Source organism: Taurulus bubalis (genome assembly GCF_910589615.1).
Source record: "Taurulus bubalis genome assembly, chromosome: 9".
Classification (NCBI taxonomy): domain Eukaryota; kingdom Metazoa; phylum Chordata; class Actinopteri; order Perciformes; family Cottidae; genus Taurulus; species Taurulus bubalis.
The window spans coordinates 22,197,132-22,222,169 of NC_136597.1; the positions used below are offsets into that span (position 1 = coordinate 22,197,132).

The 25,038-nt window shown below is 42.1% G+C and overlaps 2 protein-coding genes across 2 annotated transcripts; both read right to left on the reverse strand.

Annotated features, from left to right (window-relative positions):
- Positions 1 to 7,441: 7,441 nt before the first annotated feature.
- LOC306741132 (uncharacterized protein) lies at positions 7,442 to 9,864 on the reverse strand (the record flags this gene model as incomplete). Its single annotated transcript, XM_079223385.1, has 3 exons — positions 7,442 to 7,629; positions 9,136 to 9,298; positions 9,646 to 9,864. The coding sequence occupies 3 exons, from the start codon at positions 9,862 to 9,864 to the stop codon at positions 7,442 to 7,444; spliced, it is 570 nt and encodes a 189-aa protein (XP_079079511.1).
- An 885-nt stretch (positions 9,865 to 10,749) lies between these two features.
- On the reverse strand, positions 10,750 to 21,899 carry cat (catalase). Its single transcript, XM_079224016.1, has 13 exons — positions 21,775 to 21,899; positions 20,586 to 20,757; positions 19,362 to 19,472; positions 19,064 to 19,194; positions 18,703 to 18,807; positions 18,385 to 18,510; positions 18,084 to 18,275; positions 17,705 to 17,857; positions 17,188 to 17,326; positions 16,449 to 16,579; positions 15,146 to 15,253; positions 13,657 to 13,740; positions 10,750 to 12,007 (listed from the first exon to the last, which is right to left on the reverse strand). The coding sequence occupies exons 1-13, from the start codon at positions 21,838 to 21,840 to the stop codon at positions 11,948 to 11,950; spliced, it is 1,578 nt and encodes a 525-aa protein (XP_079080142.1). The 5' UTR covers positions 21,841 to 21,899; the 3' UTR covers positions 10,750 to 11,947.
- Positions 21,900 to 25,038: the final 3,139 nt, after the last annotated feature.

A 25,038-nucleotide genomic window follows, 5' to 3' on the forward strand; every position in this document is an offset into this window, starting at 1 on the left:
GAATCTGCCAGTAGCCCTTGGTCAAATCCAGTGTCGTGAAGAAATGCGCAGTGCCCAGTCGGTCCAGGAGCTCGTCGACCCGGGGCATTGGGTACGCATCAAAACGTGACACATCATTCATCCTGCGATAGTCCACGCAGAACTGTATAGACCCATCCTTCTTGACAACAAGAACAATGGGGCTAGACCAGGCACTGTTGGACTCTTCTATTACCCCCATCTCCAGCATGGCAGCCAATTCCCTCTGAACCACTTTCCGTTTGTGTTCAGGTAACCTGTAGGGTCGTAACCGCACCGTCACGCCCGGAGGAGTCTCAATCTGGTGCGTGATGAGGTTTGTGCATCCTGGCAGGAGAGAGAACACGTCAGCAAGCTGATCCTGAACTGGGCAATGTCTGTTCTCTGGGTCCCGGAGAGATGGTCTTCACAAAGGAGCGAGGCCGGATTGGTGGATTTTGGGACCTCAGGCCCCAGCTACTCTCTCTCAGAAACCGCAGACACCAGAGAAACAGACTCCGCCTCTCTCCATGCTTTCAGGAGGTTGAGGTGGTAGATCTGTGTAGCTCCGCCCCTTTCAGAACGCACCACCTCATAGTCAACCTCCCCCACTCGCCGTGTGACCACAATGGGACCTTGCCACTTGGCGAGGAGTTTAGAGCTGGACGTAGGAAGCAATACAAGTACATTTTCTCCCGGTGTGAATTGTCTCAGCCCTCTGTCGTACAGCCGTTTTGGATGCTCCTGGGCCTGGAGCAAATTCTCACATGACATCTAACACAGTGTGTGGAGTTTTGCTCGCAGGTCCAGGACGTATTGAATTTCATTCTTACTGGTGCTCGGACCTTCCTCCCTGTTTTCCTTAATCAGGTCGAGCACCCCCCGTGGAGTCCTGCCGGACAGCAGTTCAAAGGGAGAAAATCCCGTGGAGGCCTGAGGAACCTCTCGCACTGCAAACAACAGAGAATCAAGCCATTTATCCCAATTACGTTCATCGTCATTAATAAATGTACGGATCATGGACTTCAAAGTCTTATTCAGACGCTCCACCAGACCGTTGGTCTGTGGGTAATAAACACTGGTCCGAATAGATTTAACGCCCAGCAACCCGTAAAGTTCTCTCAGTGTACGTGACATGAACGAGGTGACCTGGTCAGTCAGAATCTCTTTCGGGATTCCGACTCAGGAGATCACCTGAAACAGAGCCTGCGCGACACTTTTTGCAGAAATGTTGCGCAACGGCACTGCCTCCGGATATCGTGTTAATCCACCAGGACTAACACAAAGCGATACCCGCGTGCGCTCCGGTGAAATGGCCCGATGAGGTCCATGGCTATTTGCTCGAACGGCACCTCCATTAATGGCAGAGGACGCAAAGGCGCCCTCGGAATGGCCGGTTGATTTACCAGTTGACATTCCGGGCAGGACGCGCACCAACGGCGCACATCCGCCCGGATGCCCGGCCAATAAAATTGGGTCATTATCCGGTCTAGTGTCTTTTCGTATCCCATGTGACCAGCCATCGGGTTATAATGAGCCGCCTGGAAAATCATTTCCCGGCGGCTTTTCGGCACCAGCAACTGGGTGTTTTCTTGCCCGGTCTGAGTGTCACGACTCACTCTGTACAGCCTGTCCCTAATCAATGAAAAGTGTGGATATGACTGCGCTGCGTCAGGGCGCACCAGCTTACCATCAACTCGCATCACTTGGTTCCAGGCCGAGCGCAGAGTATCATCACGAGACTGCTCGAGTGGGAATCTTCCATGGAGCGGAACTCGGGAACCGGTGGAGACTCCACGGGAGGCTCCGCCGGTTCCTCCTCCCCGTCTGCAGTGTCGAACGAACTCGCGTCACCACTGAGCAACGCACACATATCGCATGACCCTGTCTGCCGTGACTGCACCCCCGCTGCCTGCCACATTAACTTGTTAAACCCCGGCCAATCGGTTCCCAAGATTAGAGGGTGCGTGAGGCGGGAGCTAACCGCAACCTTTATACTATGCTTTTTCCCCCCGTGTCTGATCTCGACTGATACTATGGGATACTCGTGAACGTCCCCATGCACACACCTAATCTTCACCACCCACAATGCCTCCACCAATGCCCCGGGTCGATCCAGGCTCTGATGGATCATAGACTGCGTACAGCCAGAATCCACCATTGCCTGATGTGTACCCCCCTGGAATCTTACCGGAACGCGGTACGTCGCTCCCGGACCGGGGGAGGGTGTTGGAGGGCCGGCAACCCGAATCACCTGACCTACCTCCATCAATGGACACTCCCTCCGGAAGTGTCCGGGTTGCCCACACCTCCAACACTCCTGCCCTGATGTCTGAGGACCCCTCTGTGGGTCGAGAAGGGTGCCGGTGCTGGTCGTGGTATCGGGGACCCGGGAATGGGGGGCTAGCCACAGAGCCGAAGTGGGCCGCGCCAAGAGCGGCGGGGGTAGCCTCCTGCGTCGGCCGGGTGCCGGCCGGGCTGCAGCCGGCGTGCGGCTGCTGTCCCCTAATCCGGGGGGATGAACAGCCAGGTGGTCCTCCGCCAAGGTGATGGCGGTCTCCAGTACTGGAGGGCCATGGCAGCGGACCCATGCCGCCGTTCGGGTCGGCAGCCCGCCCACAAACTGTTCCAGGACCACCTTCTCCACCACTGCCTGCGCCCCTCCTGCTGCCCCGGGTTGCAGCCATCTGGTGGCGGCGTCCCTCAGCCGCTGAGCAAAAACAAATGGCCGGTCCTCCGCTCCCAGCCTGGCCTCTCGGAACCTCCGCCGGTGGTCCTCCGGAGACAGGCCCAGCCGGTCGATTACGGCTTTACGCACGTTCGCGTAAACCTGCCTAGTTGCCGGTGACAGCCCCAGAGCCGCAGTCTGTGCCTCTCCGGCCAGAAGAGGCAAGAGCCGTCCGCCGGCCAGCCACACGCCCCCGCAGTTGCCTTGAATGAATCCAGAAACGACTGCGCGTCGTCCTCTGCCGTCGTTCTGTGCAGGGCCACCTCTGCCAGAGGAGAGGACCCCCGAAAGGGGGCCGGCGTCAGCGCAGCTACCGCTGCCCGGGCGGCGATCTGCTCCAGGGCGAAGGTCTGCCTCTTAGCCGTTTCCTGAAGAGCCCCCAGGAACCGCCAGTTCGTCTCCGCCTGCTCCTGCTGCATGGCCGCGATCCCCGCCAACATCTGCCCCAGCGCCACGATCGGCTGAGTTGGCGCATCCGGCTGTTGCTCTCGGTTATCCATGTTGCCCCACGTTGGGCGCCACTGTAACGACTCTGCGTTACCCCGTGAGTTCTGGGCGGCACACAAGGCAACCCCCTCCTCCTTCGCTACTGCTGGTTTTTAAACAGGGAGAGACACAGACACCAATTGCCCCCAGCTGAGCCTGATTATCCCTCATCCCGGCACCTGTTCTCTGAATCACTCCCCCCCTCTCTCCCTCTGCACCTGAGCATAACCCCGCCCCCGCCACCACATATATATTTATCCGTATACTATACTGCCAGCAGGCACATTTAAATAAATATAATCTGATTGATTTGGGTGATGAAGCACTTAAAATTTGCCGATACATTTTCCCAACACTGACGCATTTAACTTGTCTGATATATTTGCGATGCTTATGTCTCGCAGCGGGGGTTGTGTTAAGCTGCGTTCACACCAACAACGTTGCAAACGCGTTGCGAATATTCGCTGAATATTTGCTGTGAATGATTAAGCTATTGTTCATGATCATCTCCTGCTTGTCAGCGGAGAGAAAAAAAGAGGTTCCTCTGAGTTAATTTGCCATTGTACTGCTAGAACATCGTGGTGTCAGTGCTCGATTATAATCCCTTCAGAAGAGTAGCGGGCACGCGCATTTATCCAGATGAGTGACTTCTGATTAGAATTAATGAGACCATTTCTGCACGGATCAGCCGTGGAGAAACCAAGTTAGCCTGACGTCAATCATCTTGCTAATTTAAGCTGGAAAATAGGACATTTGCTCGACTTTGTTGAGCCAGGTACGAGAAATAGGGCCCTGGCCTTGTTATGTGTGTGACACAACTTGTTTTCACAGACTGAGCCCATGATTAATGACGCTCTTGTGTAAAATCAGTGAGGTTCACTTCACCAGAACATCAAGACACGTCACAGACGGTCAACCTCGCCTTACCATTTATTAAAAAACATTTACAACACAAATCAATAAATTCTATTAAAAAGACAAACAAATGAACAATATATGCTCTTTGCACCAGCGGTGGTGCGCTTTCCGGATCCAATTCACGTTGAAGAACTGCCAGGGCCAGCGGTGGTTGGTGGACAGACAGTCCAGTTGGTCTTGTTTGTTGTGCTCTCTACGGGACTCCCCTAAACAGGTGCAGAACTTCCCTTGAACAACTACAGGGTTTGGCGGAGTGGTATTTTTTACCATTGTGTAAAAATACCCAAACACGTCAGCCAATGTTGCCTTATCATTTATTAAACACTATTTACAACACACATCAATACATTCTAATAAAAATAAAAAACAACTACTATCAAAAAGACAAACAAATGAACAATATAACTAACTATTTACAACACAAATCAATCAATTCTAATAAAATACCATGGGCCCCACCAAAGTCAATGAGCTTTATTTTCCACGGATGTAACTCTTGATTGACGAGCATAACATTATTCATTTTTATGTCAGCGTGAGTGATACCAATGCTGGTACAAATGAACAATATAACTAACTATTTACAACACAAATCAATAAAATTAAAACAACTATTAAAAAGACAAACAAACAAATAATATAACTAACTAGAACATTTGCTCGTGGTTTTTCATGAATAAATCCGATGCCCAAGTCAGAAGGGCACGGGACACCTTTCTCAGTGTAGAGGCTCATCAGGGCCCCTGCCACCTAGCAACACAAAAAGGCCAAAGTGAGGAGATGACAAACAAATAAACAATATAACTAACTATTTACGACACAAATAAATACATTCTAATAAAATAACTATCAAAAAGACAAACAAATGAACAACATAACTAACTATTTACAACAGAAATCTGCCATCTAAAAGAAAAACAAATGGACAATATAATTATCTATATACACAACACAAATCAATAAATTATATTAAAATGAAAACTGCCACCTAAAGGACAAACAAATGAACAATATAACTAACACAATGTCTCCAACCACAATTTCAGACACTTTAATTTTAATCATCTGTTCCCCTCGGACAAGGGGTTCTTCTGCTCCTGCTCGATGTAAACACACGGACAATAAATACATAATAAAATTAAAAACAACTGCTATAAAAGACAAACAAATGAACATTTGATTAAAATAAAGACATGTAATAGGCTCTGGGATCATCATCTGGGCCAGTCGTCTGAGAGCTGGGCCCCGATAATGACAGCGCACACGTTCATTGTGACGAAGGAGTCCATCTGGTCGGGGAAGTAAAAATGCTTCAGGGAAATTGCACCAGCAATTCAGACAGACAGACAGGTGTATTTTTGACAGCCCTTCTCACCTGGGACATGACTATCCAGGTGTAGCCAATGTTCAGAGTTCATCAGTCCCCTGCACTGGTCATGGAAAAGGGATCCACGGACACATTGTACTCTCTGGTTAGAGAAAATAATGTACATACAGTGGGTCATGTTAGTGATACATGGAAAATGATTGAGACATGTGAAGACACATCAAAATCTATTGTTCTAAAAACAGGATAGGATTTCTTGTGAAATGTATTATTGAGTCTCTTGACAATTATTATTACATGCAACATCTCAAATACCTTCACTCTCAGGAAGGACTTAAGCTGCTCAGGAAAAATCCCTGAACACTTGCTAATAGCATTAAGCTAGTTAATGCTAGCCCTGTCCTTGATTTCCCGCTTTGGCAAAGTCCCCACTTCAATAAATATAGTTAATGCTTTGTAACATGTCCCTATGACACAGTCATCATTATAATGTTTCTAGTATTTATACAAAAAAAAATGTCTTACCTGTGTGCTGGTGCCAGCATGCGGTCTGGGTGGAGCGGCCGCCATTGCAAAATCACGCTGTGTTCACGCCACGGTGTGTGGAAGTGCGAAACATCAGATATTATAGCGGGGGGTTTTGAATGGCACAACCCGGCAAAGTGTATTGCTCTTATACTGTGATTCATGCCAAATATGGTCTAAAGCAGCTGGCTAAACATAACTGTGTTAATGGCGTCAATTTTGTATACTGCCAGTCACGTGAATATGCTTAAGAAATTAGTGAGTCATAGTTCTCGCTAAGGCAACGTTGTTGAGGCCGTTCCTCAGTCTTGTGTTCGTTGTGAAGATGCAGCAGTTTGTCCAACTTGTTAGTCAAAGAGTGATTAATGAGGTTAGTGCAGAGATACACATTTAGTACCCACAGTCAATGTTGAGTCCGCATTGAGACATACGTGTTCCTCATTGAGTTGACTTAATCAATCAAGTAATGCATCTATGCATATGTTAGCAATTCGAAAGAAAGCAAGAAATATGTGGAGAAAAAAAAAATTAGCAGAGGATGGTTTCGATCCATCGACCTCTGGGTTATGGGCCCAGCACGCTTCCGCTGCGCCACTCTGCTCTATGAGCTTTACATTGGAACATAGGGGTTTTGTAGGTGATGACGTCACGTTTTTTCTCTCGATGGGTTCTTTGCTTTTTATCCATATATGAGTCGTTTGTGCACGAATGTAGATTTTGTGAGCCATTTTTATTTTCACATAGAAAGACAAATCAGAAGTGACGTGGGGCTCAGGAATCACAATGCTAGTTTTTACACTGAAGGAGGTGAACGTCATACGCATATGAAGCCGCTACAGAGAGAGAGAGAGAGAGAAACAGAGAGAGAGAGAAACAGAGAGAGAGAGAGCGCGCGCGAGAGAGAGAGCGCGCGCAAGAGAGAGAGAGAGGATTTTACGTAATTTAACTGTCAGATGAATTAATGAATTAAGTGCAAATTAACATTCCTCTATAAATACAAACTATGAATGTATTATTATATTCATGAATTGCAGTTAAGAGAATGAGGTGCATTCTGCAATACCAATATAACAGTTAAACGCACCACCTTATCTCAAAACACCAGACTCAAACGTTTTGAAATATGTATTTGAATGTACCAAATGCATGGCCAAAAATGAATAAAATAACATGAGATGTATGAATTTCTTGTTCGACTGAACATAAAAGGCATTAGTAACTAGTGAACACGTATCTATCTTGGAATCCAGAGAAAACGTTTTAAAAAGCAAAATTACAACAAAAAAACTAATCACTGGATCCATAATCAATGGTCTAACTATTTACTAAAATAGACTATAGACATTTTGTACTAAAGCTGTTATTACTCAGTGATGTTATCGGGTGGCTTTGGCCAATGGGGCGGACACAGGGTCCATGGCTCCCACTGCAAGGCATGCCTTGGTGAAGGATGTGTGGCCTCAAGGCTCCTCGGCCTCAGCCTCAGGGTGGAACCCGACCGCAGGAGCAGGTCTGGACTGCAGCCAGGGATCTGAGGGCAGACCGGGCCTCCTCGGGGCACAAGCAGAGACAGATCTGAAGACCTGGTACTCATACACATTACCTCGGGTTTGCACAGCCTCTGAAAGATCACTTTTCCCCTTGAAATCTTGTCACAAATGAAAATTAATAATATAAAGAGAAAACACTAAATTATGACGTTGAATTTGAAGACTTGAGTCCTCATAAAACTGGGCTCTGATTGGCAGACTGCAACAGCCCACCAGAGGACAGAAACGCTTGTCAGGGACTCTTTAAGTTTTGAAATCGGCAGTATTTAAAATGTAGTTAAGAATTTGCCTTTTCTTTTGCCTGCATCAGGAAAATAGTTTTATCATCGTCTACAACCAAACAAAGTCAAATCAAAAGCGATCATTTCAACACTCAGTCTTTGGCAAGTCAGAATGGTCACTTATTACACATCGTGTATCACCAGCAGTTTCCAGTTAGTGGCAACACCTCAGAAAATAGGATGTGTATATTGCAATATATACAGATTCTGTTGCAACTGAATTATATTTATATACAATTTCTTCTTGTACCTAATAGTAATAAACAGACAGGAACTCACTATAGAGGGAGTGATCGTGTTTAACCAGCGGTGCTGTTAGACTGCAGAGATGATTGTGGTCCACCTTTCTGCATTTCCCATCAACACACACACACACACACACACACACACACACACACACACACACACACACACACACACACACACACACACACACACACACACACACACCATGTTTATTTGGCATTACAAATACATTCCACTGCCTTGACCACTTTGGTGAAGTTTTTCCTGTGGGGTTTTCTCGTGAACAAACTTCAGGTGTCTTAACATTCACCAGAAACGCAGCGTGTGAGGTGTCATGAATGTGACGGAAAAATATTTGCAACGTTTTCCTGATATTGACTTCAAGGTCGTCGTACTACAGTACCCACATCTTGAAATCCTATTGTTGTATTTTGGCATGCATGTGGACTGTTTGTTGGGGGCGGTCGGCTCGATGGTGCTCTTGTTGAACACGCAGCATTATGATCAGCTCATCAGAATTTCTTCTGCATTTAGGACACACTATGTTCTGTTGTCTGGGCGGCTGTGACACTGGGTCAAGCTTTGTTAATAAATATCTGTTTAGAGCTAGAATGAGGAAATAGTACACCTAGTCCCGTTGTTTCCTCTTAGAGTGGAGTTCTTTGGCTTAAAATCAGCACCAGTGAACATGTCAAAACACCATAATAAACAACATCTGTTTATTTACTTAGAAAATCTCACAACCACATTTCATTATAAAACATCTTTATTGACAGATGAAAAAGTTATCTTTTTTTAGAACCATTGCTGAGGCAAATGTCTTGCCGAAAGGAAATCAGAATCTAACAACATAGTCTGGGCATAAATGTGTTCGTGTGTGTTCAGGAAAAGAAACATGGCTGAGTTTAAGACTTTTGTAACACAAATATAAAAAAAAGGTATGAAAGGTTATAAATTGTGCCGTAAGAACCACGAGCATCACTGAGCCACAGCAGCAGGCAACTCTCACACTATTGGAAATTTAGCCTTCGAAATGATTTCCAAAATTATTTCCATACTTCTGTTCATTAATGGCACCTTGGATCACTGCATTCGCTTGTTTAACGATGACGATGACTGAAGTGAGGACAATAAGGATCATGATGGCCACCAGGACCATGGCACAGATGTTGAGGCAGCGGGCAGTGGAGCCGTAGTGTCGGGCGCCGGCCATATCTCCGGCCACCTTCCGGTCTCTGGCCTGGAAGGACCAAAGTACATTGATTTAAAAAAAAGATTCATAGTTATGCTCGACACTGACCCTAAGCTCCTTAATGTTCGCTGTATATTTACTCTGGAGATTGCTTTCAAGCGTTTCCCAAATATAGTTTTTCTTGCCGAATTCTTCTATATTTGATTCTTCATGTTTAAGAATGTTCAGCAAAGTTTGTAACACAATTCAAGTTGTCTTCGTTCTTTTATCTCATTTTTTTCACATTTTTTTCTTCAATATTGAAACTTTCTTTTTCAAGCTTACTGATATCTAACATTTTAGAGATGAACATTCCTTGTCCTCGAACAACCCGATTCCCCACGAATGAAAGTCACCTTGATGGAGAAGATGAGAGCCGCCAGTCCGAGGCAGCAGGGATTCAAGTGGATGAAGGAGCAGATTGACCAGACGACGAAGTCCTTGGGGGCCTCCGAGGTGACGTTCACAGTGGTGTACTGAACCGTCGACACCGTGGGTCCTCCGGCCGGTCCCGGGTACCCATCATTCCTCCCCTGCATTTGAACATTCTCAGTCGGGTAACCTGGAGGATTCATAGCTGCAAGCTCAAATGCAGTTTGAAGTGCGGGTTGCAGGAAGGTGTGCGAGAACTAAAATCACCCGGAAGTTGCACAAGAACTCAACCACCAACTGTAAGTATTCATTTTCTCTTCCTTTTTTTTATTCCCAAAAATCCAATGAGGAAATAGCAAACGCACCACACATGGGTTGGCTGTGGCAAGGAGGATACAACTCACGTCTTTTGGCTGTCTTAAAAATAAATCCCTCAAGAGTTTGCAGATTAAATAAAAAATACAGTAAATTTTGTCCATTAAACAATCTTTTTAATATGCCCCACAACTGACATAATAATCTGCTAGATAAAACAATCCTATGCATTTTAGGAAATACTATACTATGCATTTTAATAATGTTATGACATACTACCGAATTACTTTCTTCATGACATACAATAATACTATGACTTTTTAATTTATTTTGGTTCTTGCATTCTGTATGACACACTGTGCTATGATACTGTACTAGTTATGATTTTAATAAAACTATTATTCAAATAGTGACACAGTGAATCTAATAATGGAACAGAATGTAAGAATGTATACAATCACAATTTTGATTCGTTGTTTAACCATCAAAGGAGCCTAAAACAGAGATAAACCAAAATTAATCCAGCAGCTGATACTTATTTGCGTACCAGGTAATTGATGTATCGACCAGTATGGTAAACCACTGCTCTACTGGGTGAAGCACCAAACAGATAAAGCTCTACAGTCTCAGCAGGAAACCCACTAATGTCAGCTTTAATCCGTTTTGCTGCCATTTGATCAAACTGCACATTAAAATGAATGTTTTCACTCAATCACATATCCAGTTCTAAGCTAAGACAGCGGGAACAAAAGAAATGGAGACAAATGAAAGCTGCTGATACGCTTTAATTACAAGTTAATTAATACAGACTCTAAACACACATCTTATCTGAAAAAGGTTCACTTGAACATGAATTTTAAAAAGCTGTTACATTCAGATGATCACTTGAGATAAACAACAAAGCATGTTACATGAACAGTTAATATTGGACTGTGATACCTTTGATTGTTTGCACCCTGGTGTGGATCTTTGCAGCCTGAGAGTGACCAACATGATCGATTTAAACTGAATCTGTGAGTCTGAAATGATTATGCTCCTCGACAAACTTTGTAATATGTAATCAGAGGAGATTATTTTAGGCATTTTACCATTCAGATCATTATTAGTCAATGTAGATTTACTTTCAGTTTACATCTTTAAACTGTATTTACGATTGACACAGTATGAATACATGTTGAAAACTAAGACATCAAACTGGAAGCAAATCATAACCAATTCTTCTCGTTTAAGGTCAAAATGATCTGTATTTGGTAGTTTGAACACAAAAAAGGCACTATTGTTTTAGCTGTAATGGAAATAAATCCTCATCTTGAACCTTGCATATCTCACTAGATGCCCACAAGGAACCAACTAATAGACAAGGGTTTCCCATTGTCATTTCTACTCATTCAAATAAAACGACCTTTTCAGAATTATGTCCTGAAAAATAGCCAAAACTGATCATTGTTCATAGTGGAAAAAAAAGCTATGAGCCAATCCTGCATAACGAATCAAGGCATGTGACAAATTTGAACCAAGAGCTGGATTTGTTTTCTTTAAAAATCAAGCTAAAGAAAAGAGTTGGATCTTCATAACATAGTAGTAAACACAAAACCTGAGTTTAATAATTGGAAACAATTATCACTTAAACAGAAAGTTGGGGTTAATTGATTTAATGCAACCAAACAAAAATGTAAATGAGATGAAAAATAATTGGTCTTTGTGTTAAAAGTCGAGCACTAGAAAACGTAGACGCCATGATATTTGAAATTGAAAAAAAAAATAAACCTGTAGTATCGCCAGCATCCGTAAATTGTTTGGATTGATTGAACTAACCCCTGACGCAACAAAGTTAATATTTCAGTCTCATCGCCGACGCGAGTTTGAAAGTTAATTCCAGTCTTGTCGCTGTGAGTAGCAGTTGGTTATCAGGAAAGTGCATTTGCTAAGAGATAACTGGAAGCCGCGCCCCCACGGCGGAAATTGAAGTCCTCACATCTTGGAGGTGGCGGCTGAGGCTCCTCGACGGCTGTAAACATGCACATCTGTGTTCTGAGAAAGACAAAGTAGAAGGAAGAGAGAGAACAAATTGGTTAAGTCTTCTTCTTTTTTTGCCAGGTGCAGAATATGTACAGCATAGTTAACAATGAACTGGTGGCATTACGAAATAAATAATAATACTTTTGTTTTTTTAAAAGGCGAAATATTATCCTACATCAGGCCTGGCCAACCCGCGGCTCCCGAGCCGCATGCGGCTCTTTGCCTGGTTTCATGCGGCTCTTGCGTTCATATCGAAGTTTGTGTTTTTTTTTTTTTTTAATCTTTTTATTGATTTTGCAAATACTTTAGACCACTGGTGTCGAAATCAAGGCGCGACGGCTTGAAAGCCATGCAATCGCGGACCCGTTTTCAGTCATTTGCGGACCCGTTTTCAGTCATTCGCGGACACGTTTACAGTCTTTCGCGGACACGTTTTCAGTCCGTCAGGACGGTCATTTTACATGGGCAAAAAAAAAATCCTGTGCTTTTATTTTGAAGGGATTTTTTAATGCGGCAGAGTGCAATTTATTCAATTATTATATTCACACACTCCTCAATGCTGCGTTCACAACACACTTTACTTGCGTGAGTTTACACATCGGACTATTTGTGATAGTTTGCTTCATTCCCAACCTTTTTTTTGTTATGTTCAAAAAGGCTGAAGTTATAACATTATTATGTGTGTTGTATTACCTTGTATCCTTAAGAAGCACTTTTGGGTTTTTAATTGAGTGTGAAAGGGAATATTTCTGTTTGGCATACTGTGACACTATCTCAGGTTCAAACCTAGGTGCCATATTTTCATTAAATCAAATTGAGAAGTTGAAAATGTTCCTCGCTTTGGTCGCGGCTTGTCATTCAGGGGTGATGGTGAGTCCTGCAGCCAGATCAGTTAAACCACTGCCCCAGACCACATGCATGTTCTTAGAGTTATGTCCTTCTCAACTGTGACAAAAAAGCTTTGAACAAAGTTAATATAATAACGTGTGTTTAATCTTTGACTTTGTTATTTTCATCTGTTTTAAGTTTGATCTTTGATAGAGTAATGTTGGCCTAAATTAAATGGATTTATGTCGTAGTAACAGAGACATTTTAATTTGGCTCACGGGGGGGGGGGGGGGGGGGGGGTATGATGTGGCTCTTTGCAGTAACACAGTAAAAAATGTGGCTCTTAGTCTCTGACTGGTTGGCCACCCCTGTCCTACATCTACAAATATAGGTGAATTTCCCCCGATGCACCACCGATCCATTTGATCCATGGCCCCATTAATAAATAAATAAATAAATAAATACACAGTGGTGGCAATCAAGGATTCAGTTGTGAAAATTACACTTCTTTATAGTACAAATAACATATTTGGAATGCACTTCAATTTTGGAATGCAATGATGAAACCTAATCTGATTTAAACTGTATATGATCAACATGTAAACAATAACAATGCTGACGTGCTTATAAATTATTTAGCAAGTAACCTTAGAAAAGCGAGTTAGCATGCCAACAGTTGCAGCTTAGAAGTACACAAAGTACAGCTGAGGCAAAGTCATTTGTTCTGAAACTGTTTTGACAACCGCATTATCAAAAGGATGGATGGACTGACCACAACTGGCAGATGGACTATCACTAAACTCTGGATTAGACTTTACAGGAAATGCATTTACCTTTTTAGCCTCCGCGTTGTGCTTGTTGAGAAGGGTCTGAACCCGGTTTCCATAGTCCGCATGGACAGCCTTCAAGTTCTCAACCTGCATGAAGAACCAGACAATCAGGTTTAAAAAGGGCCCTAAAAACACATTTTCTCATGAGTTAACTCGAATCTACCAACGTTACAGTTCATTTTGTTACTACTCATGAGAAGTCTGTATCTAAGGTCTTCTCGCTGGTTTTGAAGTGGGCCAGGTTCTTTAAGAAAAAGTTGCAGTCACGTATTTCTTTGCACCAATCAGGATTTAGAAACATTTCAATCAGAGTTGTTTGGATTGTGTGTGTGGGATCTGACGAAGCAGATTAGCTCTGTTTTTTTAAGTGAGTGTTAAACTAGAGATAGAGACAGACATCTTCAGCTTAGAAGTAATAACTAATGATTGCATTTTTAGTTGTTAATGTTGTCGAGAAATACATATTAATTGAAGCCATGTTTTCAGGGGCTTTCCAAAGTTTCTCAACATCCAATTTCTCGTAGTTTCAAAACACACAATTTCCAAAAGCTTCTTTTTTGCAAACTGAAAAACCCACTTCCGTACAAAGCCTCAGAGGTTTGCGTTGCTGGTAAAAAAAAAAATCTCTGTAAATGTTATTTGAACATCTCAGGTAGTACTCTGTATGAGACTACGGTGGACGAATACAACACAGCCTAATCCAATAAATTGCATATGCATTAAGAGCGCATTATTTTTGTAATTTGTATTCAGTGCATTGAGGCGATTAACAACTGGATGCATGAGACAAAACTTTCTCCAACCCTAAAGAGACTAAATTAAAATTTTACTTCACAACAAAAAACAACAACTAATAAATCCCTAAATGGCCTATTGAGCAAAATGAAGTGTTATCCTGCTTGTACACTATAAACAGACCTCTTAGAACAGTGAGCAATGCTCTTTGCAGAGGACTTGAGAGTGAGATAAATTTAAAAAAAAATGCATCAAGACAATAAGACAACTCAGCCTTTAAAAGCAGCCATAAAACCCCTATTATTGACTGCGGCCTTTCAATGCATTTATTTTTTACATCAGGATTATCTCTACACTTGTATACATGCTCTTTTATTCAATCTTTTAAAGTTTGATTTTAAGCCCTTTCCGGTTTTAATGTTTTTGAAGCTCTTTGAAACTTTGAAAAAAGAAAACCTTAACCCACATGACCACATGTTGCCTACACAGGTTCACTGGTGTACAAAAAAAACCAACAACATCCTGTGGTTTTATCATGAAGTTTCATTTGACTATGTGGCAACTGTTTGCCCAAACCCAACTATCATTCTTTTAAAATATGCATTTGTCTATTGTACAATGAGCATGTCAAAATAAAAATACAAGTATAAAACATGTATACATAAATAAATAAATAAATAAATGAATATATAAAACAACAACATCATGAAAGACAGTAATGTGACTATGTGGCCTACAAAAGGTGATTTGGACTCACCATGCGTTTTTGGATGAAGAGCTGCGCTCCCTTCAGGGCCCCGGCCATGTTCTGGCACAGTCTCTGGCGCTCCTCTTCGTTCAGGACCTGCGTGTAGAAGGTGCGAACCTGCAATAAAAACACAGAAAAAGTTGGCATCCTCGTCAAAGTTGATGACCTCAACTTGAGATTCATGGCTGAATTTGCAGTTTAAAAAGAACATGAGGCAATGAGGCTATGACCCTGTTTCAACCCTGCCAATACGCTAAGTAGTAGCAGAATAGATTTAGTCTCCTTTTGATTGTATTTTAGTTGTGTATTAAGTAATTGATTATCAGTTGATATTCATTGAATTCATTTCAATGGCCTCTTGGGGCAGTGGAGCAACCTGTAACCACAACATTGGAAGATAATCACCATCCGTCTGCTGTTTTGTTCATGTTGTTGTTCGAGCAGGAAGTGTGCAAGTGGTTTAAAAAAAGCTCGGATGAGAGCAGAAAGAGGAAATCAAAGCAGTTGAGGTGATGGCCAGAAAAAAAGTTGAAGAAAAAAAGAGTTGAAAGAGTAAAGAGGCTCTGCAAAGCTGAGGGGAGATGCAGAGTTGAGTGATAGTTCTCAGTAAGTTAGGCTCCATGAGGGACATACAAGTCGTCATTTAAAATATTCATTAGTGCAGCTTTTAAATAATATTGAAAGTATGTATTGAAACTGCAATAATATATTCGTCAATCCTCGAACAACAACATGAACAAAAGTCTTCATGACTATCGCATGAATTACAAAAGTGTATAACGGTCACAATACAAATTAAAATAATAAAAGGTTTGCAGGTGTGCACAAGAGAGGTGTTAGGACTGTAATTGCAATATACTGCATTCTGTTATAAACATACTTGCAGTACAATACAGCTCATGTCATATTCAGTAAATCAAAAATAAACGAATAATTGTTCGTCCATTGCATTTGTATTCATAATCTTACAAGCTACAAATGTATAGTTTGTAGCATGATAATATTGTTGTATACTTAGCACATAATATTTGGTGCAAATAGCATTTTTAGAAGAGTTTATAAAGTTTTGTAAAGTGATGCAAATTATTTTGTGTTTTTGACAAGGAGAGGCCTAGTTTCAGATATTGTGTTTTAGTAAGTGTCATCTCTGGTGACCTTAATATTCCGGCATAACAAAGTACACCTAGCAAGGGTGTGAAATAAATAAATAAATAAATATATAGTGTATCAAAAAACACTTGTCTAACTCTTGGGGGCACAAATCGCTCGGCAACAGCTAAACATGCCCATAAAAGTGTGAGGTTATCTTTACCTGTGTGACGTTATCATCATCTGCACTGTTGTAGCGTGCCACATCTGGAGACACCTGGAACTTGGACTCTACAAACTGAGGCTGGGTCGCTGGGGCGCTGAAGCTGTTGGGATAGTAGTTTGGAGCTCCACCTAGAGGCCAAACAGAAATTATGAAAAGAACGCTGTTACGGGTTGAATAAAAAATAATAATACCAAAGTAACTGAGAAAACCAACAGAAAAGTGTTACTTATATTGAGGAAATCTGATCAGTGAATACAACAGTGACATGATGCCCAGTCACTATCGTTTTTCAATATGGGATGCTGTAATGCCATTAAGTATGTTCTAAATATGTACAGGTATTTCAGCCGTTTGATACAGTGTAGAAGACTGAGGTGGGTAGTCTTCATAAATCTAAGTAGGGAAAACTAAAACATTCTAGTCATGTAAAAACGCGATTACAAGGAACAATGGTAGCGCTTTAGACAATGGAAAAATGAATGCATCTTGAGACAGAAATAAGCACAACTGTAAAATGGACATTATATGGTAAATGGGTGCACTTGTACTTGCATAGCGACTCACATAGACTCACATGTGGGTATCAGAACAGAGATGCAAAACAGGATCGTATACACGACGGAAAAATGTGAATGAACTGTTGAGCCACATCTCCTGCTCAAACAGTGACGCATTTGTCTGCGTCCGTGTTGCCGTATGCACAGAAACAAACACACAAAGCCAGACTCTGACTTACCTTGGTTGTCAAACATGCACATCGGACCATCGCGCTGGTAGTTGGTCACACGGGTCCTGAAGGGGCAGTTTACGGGGATCTGCAGGTAGTTGGCCCCAAGCCGGTGTCGATGTGTGTCTGGGTAGGAGAAGAGACGACCCTAGACAAAGACGTGAGACATAGCATTGTTACACTGTAGGTCTCTTAACTGTCAAAAGAAAGAATCAACACCTGGCACATTTTGAGCAATTTATTAAAGAGTATTCAGTCTGCTGGAAGAGAATAAAACTATCCAGTGAGAATGACCAGATGCCTGAACATGGCCTTTAACAGGACACCATAGACACTCAGTCCAGGGACAGTGAAACCCTTTTCTACATGTCCAGGTACCATTAGTATGTGATTGGATACTGACAGGATATGTAGTACAAAACAGCTGATCCACTGAATACGCAGGTAGAAAATCCACGGCCCGCCACTGGATTTTAGTCTCATTGATGGTATGAACGCATTTTCATAGAAAATGTGTTGGTGTTACCTGTAGCATCTTGTCGGGGCTCGGCTCAATGCCCGGTGGCATGTTGCTGGGGTCAAAGGCCAGCTGCTCCACCTCTGCAAAGTAGTTGACTGGGTTCCTGTTAAGCACCAGTTTTCCCACAGGGATCAAAGGGTATTCTTTGTGTGACCAAACCTGAATGAAAAAAAAAAAAAAAAAAAAAAAAAAAAAAAAACACAATTAGCTGAAAACAACACATCCAGGAAAGTATTTAACATGTAGACAAGTTGTACGCAAGTACTGTTCTTTAGTTTAGTTTTTATTAAGAACGGCTTACAATGATGTCAATCAAACCAACTCATCCGTTTTAATGTCAACAGTTTCTCACGAAGACACAGTTTAGGTATCCTGCATGTGGTACCTTGGTAACATCGAAGGGGTTGCACTGACAGTGCTCAGCCTCCTCGAAGGTCATGACCTGGATGAAGAAGGTCCAGGATGGGCTGTTGCCATTGGCAATGGCGTTGAACAGGTCTCCAATGGCATAATCTGGGTTGGTGGATGCCAGGCGGTCTGCCTCCTCTCCTGACAGATTCTTTATTCCTTGATCCGTCTATAAAAATTAAAACACGATATATGACATACTATAACTTAGCAATGCCAAAATCTCAGGAGGTGGATCAATTCAGTTAAATCCGGGTTAAGCCTGGGCTCAAACAGACCTTGAAGTGGAACTTGCAGTAGAAGCACTCGCCATCAGCATTGACCAGTTTGAAGGTGTGAGAGCCGTAGCCGTTCATGTGACGGAACCCGTCAGGCAAACCTCGATCGCTGAACAGGAAAGACACCTGCGTGGGGGAATCGGGACAGAAGACGCAAGATATTGACGAGTCCTGCAATATCTACTACTGTTGATGTAAACGAAACACACAAGAAACACTACAGTACTTGAGAATATTTGAATAAAAGAAAGTCATGTCAAGTGATCACTCTTCCTTTCTGAAACACTCCTCTGTACACTCGACATCAGCGTCAGCTACCTGATGCAGACTCTCCGGCCTTAGGCTCCAGAAGTCCCACACCATGTCAGGGTCCTTCATGTGGGTTTGGGGATTGCGCTTCTGGGAGTGGATGAAGGACGGGAACTGCATGGGAACACAAAAATGTGGAGAAACTCATAAAAAGGTGCATCTGATCATTTCTCGTGCCTCAGGATGATACACAGGTTGGATTTTGTGGGCGTTTTTTTTTTTTGGGGAATACATTAAACTTTTTCAAGACTGTTGAAACTTGTTCTACAATCAGTTGTTCCTATATTTACTTGGGTGTTTGACTCTTCAGATACAGCCTTAAGGTATGGCACATGATGGCTCATAGACCATCTTACACTCACTCACTCACCAGCATGGAGTCCCTGATGAAGAAAATAGGGGTGTTGTTGCCCGTCAGGTCCCAGTTGCCCTCCTCAGAGTAAAACTTGACTGCGAAGCCTCGGGGGTCCCGCACTGTGTCTGCTGATCCGGATTCTCCAGCTGAAACAAAATTCATTCAGTCATATTTCTAGAAGCTTATTCAATGTATACATACATTAGCAGCACAAAACATGTGTGAGGACATGAAATCCAGGGGGGGGGGAGGAAACGACTATTTTAAAGCTTATCCTATCCTTATTTTTAACACATGACATGGTTATTCTTACCCACAGTGGAGAAGCGGACAGCGATGGGAGTAGTCTTGCCGACATGTTCAAACACCTTAGCCTTGCAGTAGCGAGTGATGTCATGAGTCACCTCGAAGTAACCAAATGCCCCTGCATGGAGGAAATAAAAAAAAATGTAATTTATCATTTTAAATACGCCAGATTAAAGAAAATTGTAGTTGACTCAGATTAGGGGAGCGTTAAGTCGCAATGCACATTGAAAAACTACATTCTGTATGTTTATTGATAAACAGTTATGTTTGCTTGCTTATTATAGTGATTTGATTAGTTCCATGATGAATACTGGTTTCTTATCAGAACTTTGTGATCTTTGAGTTTGTGGATAATGATATCTGAAGAAACAATACTGTCCTAGCAGACTTCTTAGTGTGGCATACTTTGATACATTTATTATAAAAGATACTACATCAAGCATTTCAACGTCAATACATCATCACCACGTTAACTTGGTTACAATAGCATCCTTTATAGAGAGAAGTGCAGCAATTGCCAAAAAGACAAAGCCGCTACAAGTCTGTGAAATATATTTTATATGGTGTGACATGATGCAAGAAATATACTCCTCTGTATACACCACAAATATTGCATTATGTCACAGAAACTGTTTTATATGCCAAGCAACTACAGCTGGGTATGAAACCAGAATGCCTTTTGGATACCGACCGCAATGTATTAATAGCACCGAGTATCAACAACTGTCACGTACCGAAAGTTGGCGACACAAATCTGGTCAGATTCTTAGTCTATTTTCTATGGTGAGATAGTTCCAAATTTGAATAAAGATTTTGACAATTTTAGACTGTATTTTGAGGCAAGGTTATTGTACTGCTGCAGTGTTTTTATACATAGTTTAACTTGACACACATTTTATTTAGCTACATTAGAAATAAGGTTTTATATTTCTCAATGGAAGATATTGAAAAAAAACATTGTTTTGGTAGGAGTATCAAAACTAAGGTATCGTTTTCAGTAAACTCTGCTACTAGCATTCCAGAACTGGGACTCTGTATCGAGTAGTCGAACTGTGTAATATATTAAGTCCTAGTGACTTGCACAATCACTATGTACTAAAAGAGGAGGTGGTGGAAAAAGGCCAAAACATAATTTTGCATTTAGTAACAATTCGGAGACAACATGTATTGTATTACCAACCAGATACAGCCAACACACAGGTGACACAGCAGAGACTTACGCAATACTCACCTCCCCCTTTGGCATGCACCACTCTCTCTGGGATTCGTTCCCGATCAAAGTGGGCCATCTCGTCTGTGAAGACCACATCTTGGACAAGCAGAGGGCCCCTCAGTCCTGCAGTCTGCAGGTTCAGCTTATCTCCAATGGGATGGCCGGCTCCTGTGGTCAGTGTGTCGGGCCTCTGTTGATAAAAAAAAAAGTATTTGCTTGAAAAAAAAACAGACACACACATTAACTTGTGCAAGATATGCATTTTAGGCCAACTGCGAAGCGCTAAAAATGTGCATGTATCTCAATCGAAGTTCTGTCCACCGTCCAAGCTCTTAAATCGACTGATTGAAAATGAAAACAAATGGAGAAATCCCTTCATATTTAGTAAGACAATTATTTTGCAAAGGACACAAGTGGATAAACAAAATCAATTAGAAATGTTCATAAAAAATAAGGGCATGGAAGCAAAAAACCTGCATGCATATTCCTGCAACTGGTGTGACACCGATGCTTACAGTATTGCACTAAGAATATAAAACCAAATCAACACTGTGCCTGCTTTATTATTTTCACAGTTGTAAATAATTGTCAGGCGGTGCACTTTGCTCACAGTTGTGTGTGTGTGTGTGTGTGTGTGTGTGTTTTCAAAACATGCAGACTGGAAACTTGCACAGCTGCTAAAAACAGCATAATGTAAAATAATAATACTGAGACAAGAACGACATCCAGACTAATATGAAGTGGTTGGAGGGACGTGGGCTACAACAAGGGTCCAGTTAAGGCGATAGGAGCAGTTTGCTCTGGTTATATAACTCAAAAGGGGTGAAGTTCAGCCACAAACATGCCTCTGGACAATGCCCTGGTTGCTTAATAGCTTTATCTGGCCTGGATTGCCCTCCTCTAAAAAGGAGGTTTGTGGCAAAACACTTCACGCTGCTTTACGTTATTAGGCTAGTTTAGCAAGTGACGTGAGTTTTAGCCCTTTGCTACAACAACGATTATAAACTCCCCCCCCAGACACAAACAGCACTAAAATAACGTAACTTATCGCTCGCTTGCATGACGAGCTATCTTTCGGGCTCTTGGCTCCTAACGTTTCCCCTGGTTCACCCTGAACGACCTCTCACCAAGCAGCACAACAACATTTGATCAAACGGCTGTGTCTCCATATATACACACACACACACACACACAGACAGACACACACCTGCAGCGCCCTGTTCGCCTTCCACGTCTTCATTTGATCGGTCGTTTTATCCCTGTTGTCGGCCATCTCGACAGGTCCACACGCAGTCCGGGGTCGATATGGTGTAGAAATTACCAGACGTTTGACAAAATTCTTCCTCGACTTTGCTCGATGTGGCTCCGCCCCCTCTCGCACCCCTCCTTTCTGATTGGCCACAAAGGCGGGTTCTGTGACGTATGGTGGTCTTTGCTGATTGGTTGTGTGAAGACCACATGATTCTTGAACTCACTGAGGCGCGAGTTGACCTCAAGATGGTCTTCATCATCAGAAACACTCCTATATTTCACTGTTGTCATCGAGGATGTGCTCCAGAGCCTGCAGGGTTGTCGTCCTTTAGTTTCTGTTGCTCATGTTGTCCTCCAGTAAGCTGCTGAGTTTTATCTATGCGTTTTGTATTATATATTCTGCTTTTTCTGCAGAATGTCATGTTGGGAGGACTCCTAACTAAGCAACCGTGTGGCCGGAGATTTCCTCGGGGGAAAAAAAGGTTCCCGTCAAAATTGTATATTTCTTGCACAGGTGGGGAAGTTAGAAAGAGTCTGTTAGTTGATTACAATAATTACGGCAAGCAGAAGAAGTTTGATACAGAAAAAGTACTATAGTAAAATATTTTTCCTAGAGTTTCAAACTTCGAAACGGGTCAATTTGACCCGCAACATAAAAGGAGGGTAACGCCACGGGGTCCACCATGTTGCACCGCCATGTTTCTACAGTAGCCCAGAAAGGACAAACCGAACACCGGCTCTAAAGCAAAACGTTTAGCGCTTTTCACGTTACCCGAGGGCCACCGTAGTTCTCCGGCACGCTTGTGAAACTTGTGAAATGTGAGCTGCAGAGCGCAAAACCGGTTGCTCACAAAGTGGTGTTATTATGGTATGGATGGCGGAGGGGTATTCAGTTGGTTGCAATCTGCAACCACATATATAGATCCCACCATCTTACACACCGTACCTTTTAAATTAAAGCGTGTAATTAAATGTTTCTGGTACTCTTGAGCAAAAAGAACTCCCTACTAACTAAAATAACTTAACATGGCTTCCCATTCAGTCAACACTTTTGTTTTACAAGACTACATGCTCTTGAAAACACACATTTTTTGCACAGCATCATTTAACCCTTTAATGGGCACTCAAATATTTTATCTCTGAATCACTGTATAGTGTTTTAAAACACTTTGGCAACATTAAAATAAAGTTCTACGGTAAAAAAAAAAAATCAGAGATTGCAATATTTGGTAGTATTTGGTAGTAACATCCGAATACTCTTCTTCCCCCCCCACCCCCACATGGTGCTTTACTGCTGCATATTCCCAAACATAGATCTATCTGTTTTATTCTTACTGTTTTCACCATAGCTCACTTTAACAGTCCTCTTTTCACAAGATATACAGTACAAAGACCTACATCTCTCTACTGCCACGGTGTCCACTATTTCAGGTCCTTCCAACAAGATAAACATTTAGTCAGACTTTTACTGTTGAATTGCTTTTATTTCAAACAGCATTCACACAATACACTGTATTCTTGAGGCACATTCACATCAAGTGCTAAATAACTTCATGCATGGTCAAATGAAGGCTACAGCTTTTTGTTGAATCAAATGCAAATGCTGATTGTAAATGAAAATATTGCTTCATTATTTGGCACAGTAGGAAATATTGTCTATTGTATGACCACAGGTGTGTTATTTTTGGATTGGTTTTCAAAGTGAAGTGAGGAATGCAATCAAAACATGACCAGAAATATAATCTATGTTCTGCTTGATTGAAACAAAAAATCACAACAGTGCACACGGCTGATGATGCTTCTAGATTTAGCAGTATTTCACATGGTAATTCACAATCAACATACAACAAAATAGCACTATTGCACAATGTTGTAGAGAATATCTCAGACAGATAAAAAGCCACCTTGATATTCTGACTTCTGCGAGACCCATGTCACATTATCTTCATTTTCATCATAATAACGTTTTGCAAAATTACCATTCACGCTGCAAAGTTGCTCCTATTGGTTTAAACCAGGAACAGCGTCATTGCTCACGAGAAGTTTGCAGGTATCTTAATGACAAAAGCTAAAAGGAGTGACAAGTGACTGGTGACTTTAACTTTAAATCAGAATATCAAGGTGTTTCCTCTAAGACAAAATGAACCGTGAACCCATTTAAAGGGGTTAGTATACTTTACATCACAAGTTAAATTCCCAGAGGTGTTTTGATAATAATTAATTGACCCGCAGCGATATTGGTGTTAAATATAGTGTCGTGTAAATGAACTTGGAGACTGATGTAAAGTTGTAATATTATGAAAAACATGATTCACACTCAGAATTAAGAGGGGGGAAAAAGGCAAAGAGAAGAATGTTCTAGTACACTATTTACACTGTTAAATAGGCTGATGCAATGTGTATTGCATTAATAATGATAAAAATACAACAATGTAATATGATATTTATATGCTGATTACATCTGATTTGGCCACCCTGTAACAACTGCTACAAATTACAATTATTTCACCTGGATAAGAGTACCTGGATTTTTTTTTCTTCTTTTTTTCAAAAGCACAAGAAATACTGAACATACCAAAACCTCTATTATTTGTCAGTCTCACTGTTAACAAATTACACAAGCAAAATCCAATAGCGCTAACTCAACTCAGCTCTAAAACCGCTAGGAAATCAATCAAGTAGGCGCAATCGATGACTGGTTTGAAAAGACAAATGAGTGTTTTCCTAAAAGAGAGGCGCTTCCACCCCTCCGTCCAGTCGGTCATTCTCTAGACGGCTATAACAGGCTACAACCAGAGTAGGCACCATGCAGAGAGGGGGTCACTCCTGCCTAGCCTGGGCTCCTTTTGTTAATTGAGATTAATAACAGTCCAAACTGAAAGATTTTGAGAGGGGGCAGGGGGGAAAAAAGCATCCACATATTCATGTCTCCTCTGCTGCGGTTCTTGTTGAGAATGGTGATTCAGCCCGATTCTCCAGCCAAGGGGACACAACACAGTAAGTACGTATAGAGAGTGTAATTTGGGCAATTTGGGATATGCACTGCTCCATCCTTAATATCACCCTCACCCATAATGCAACAGAGCCAGACCGGAGCCCAATACTAAACACAGGATCGAAGCGTATAATTGATCCAGGGGTGAATAAAAACACCATGTTCAGAGTCAAACACCGGCTTTTCAGATCCTCCCTCCCACATGAAGATAAGGTGTTTACTCCC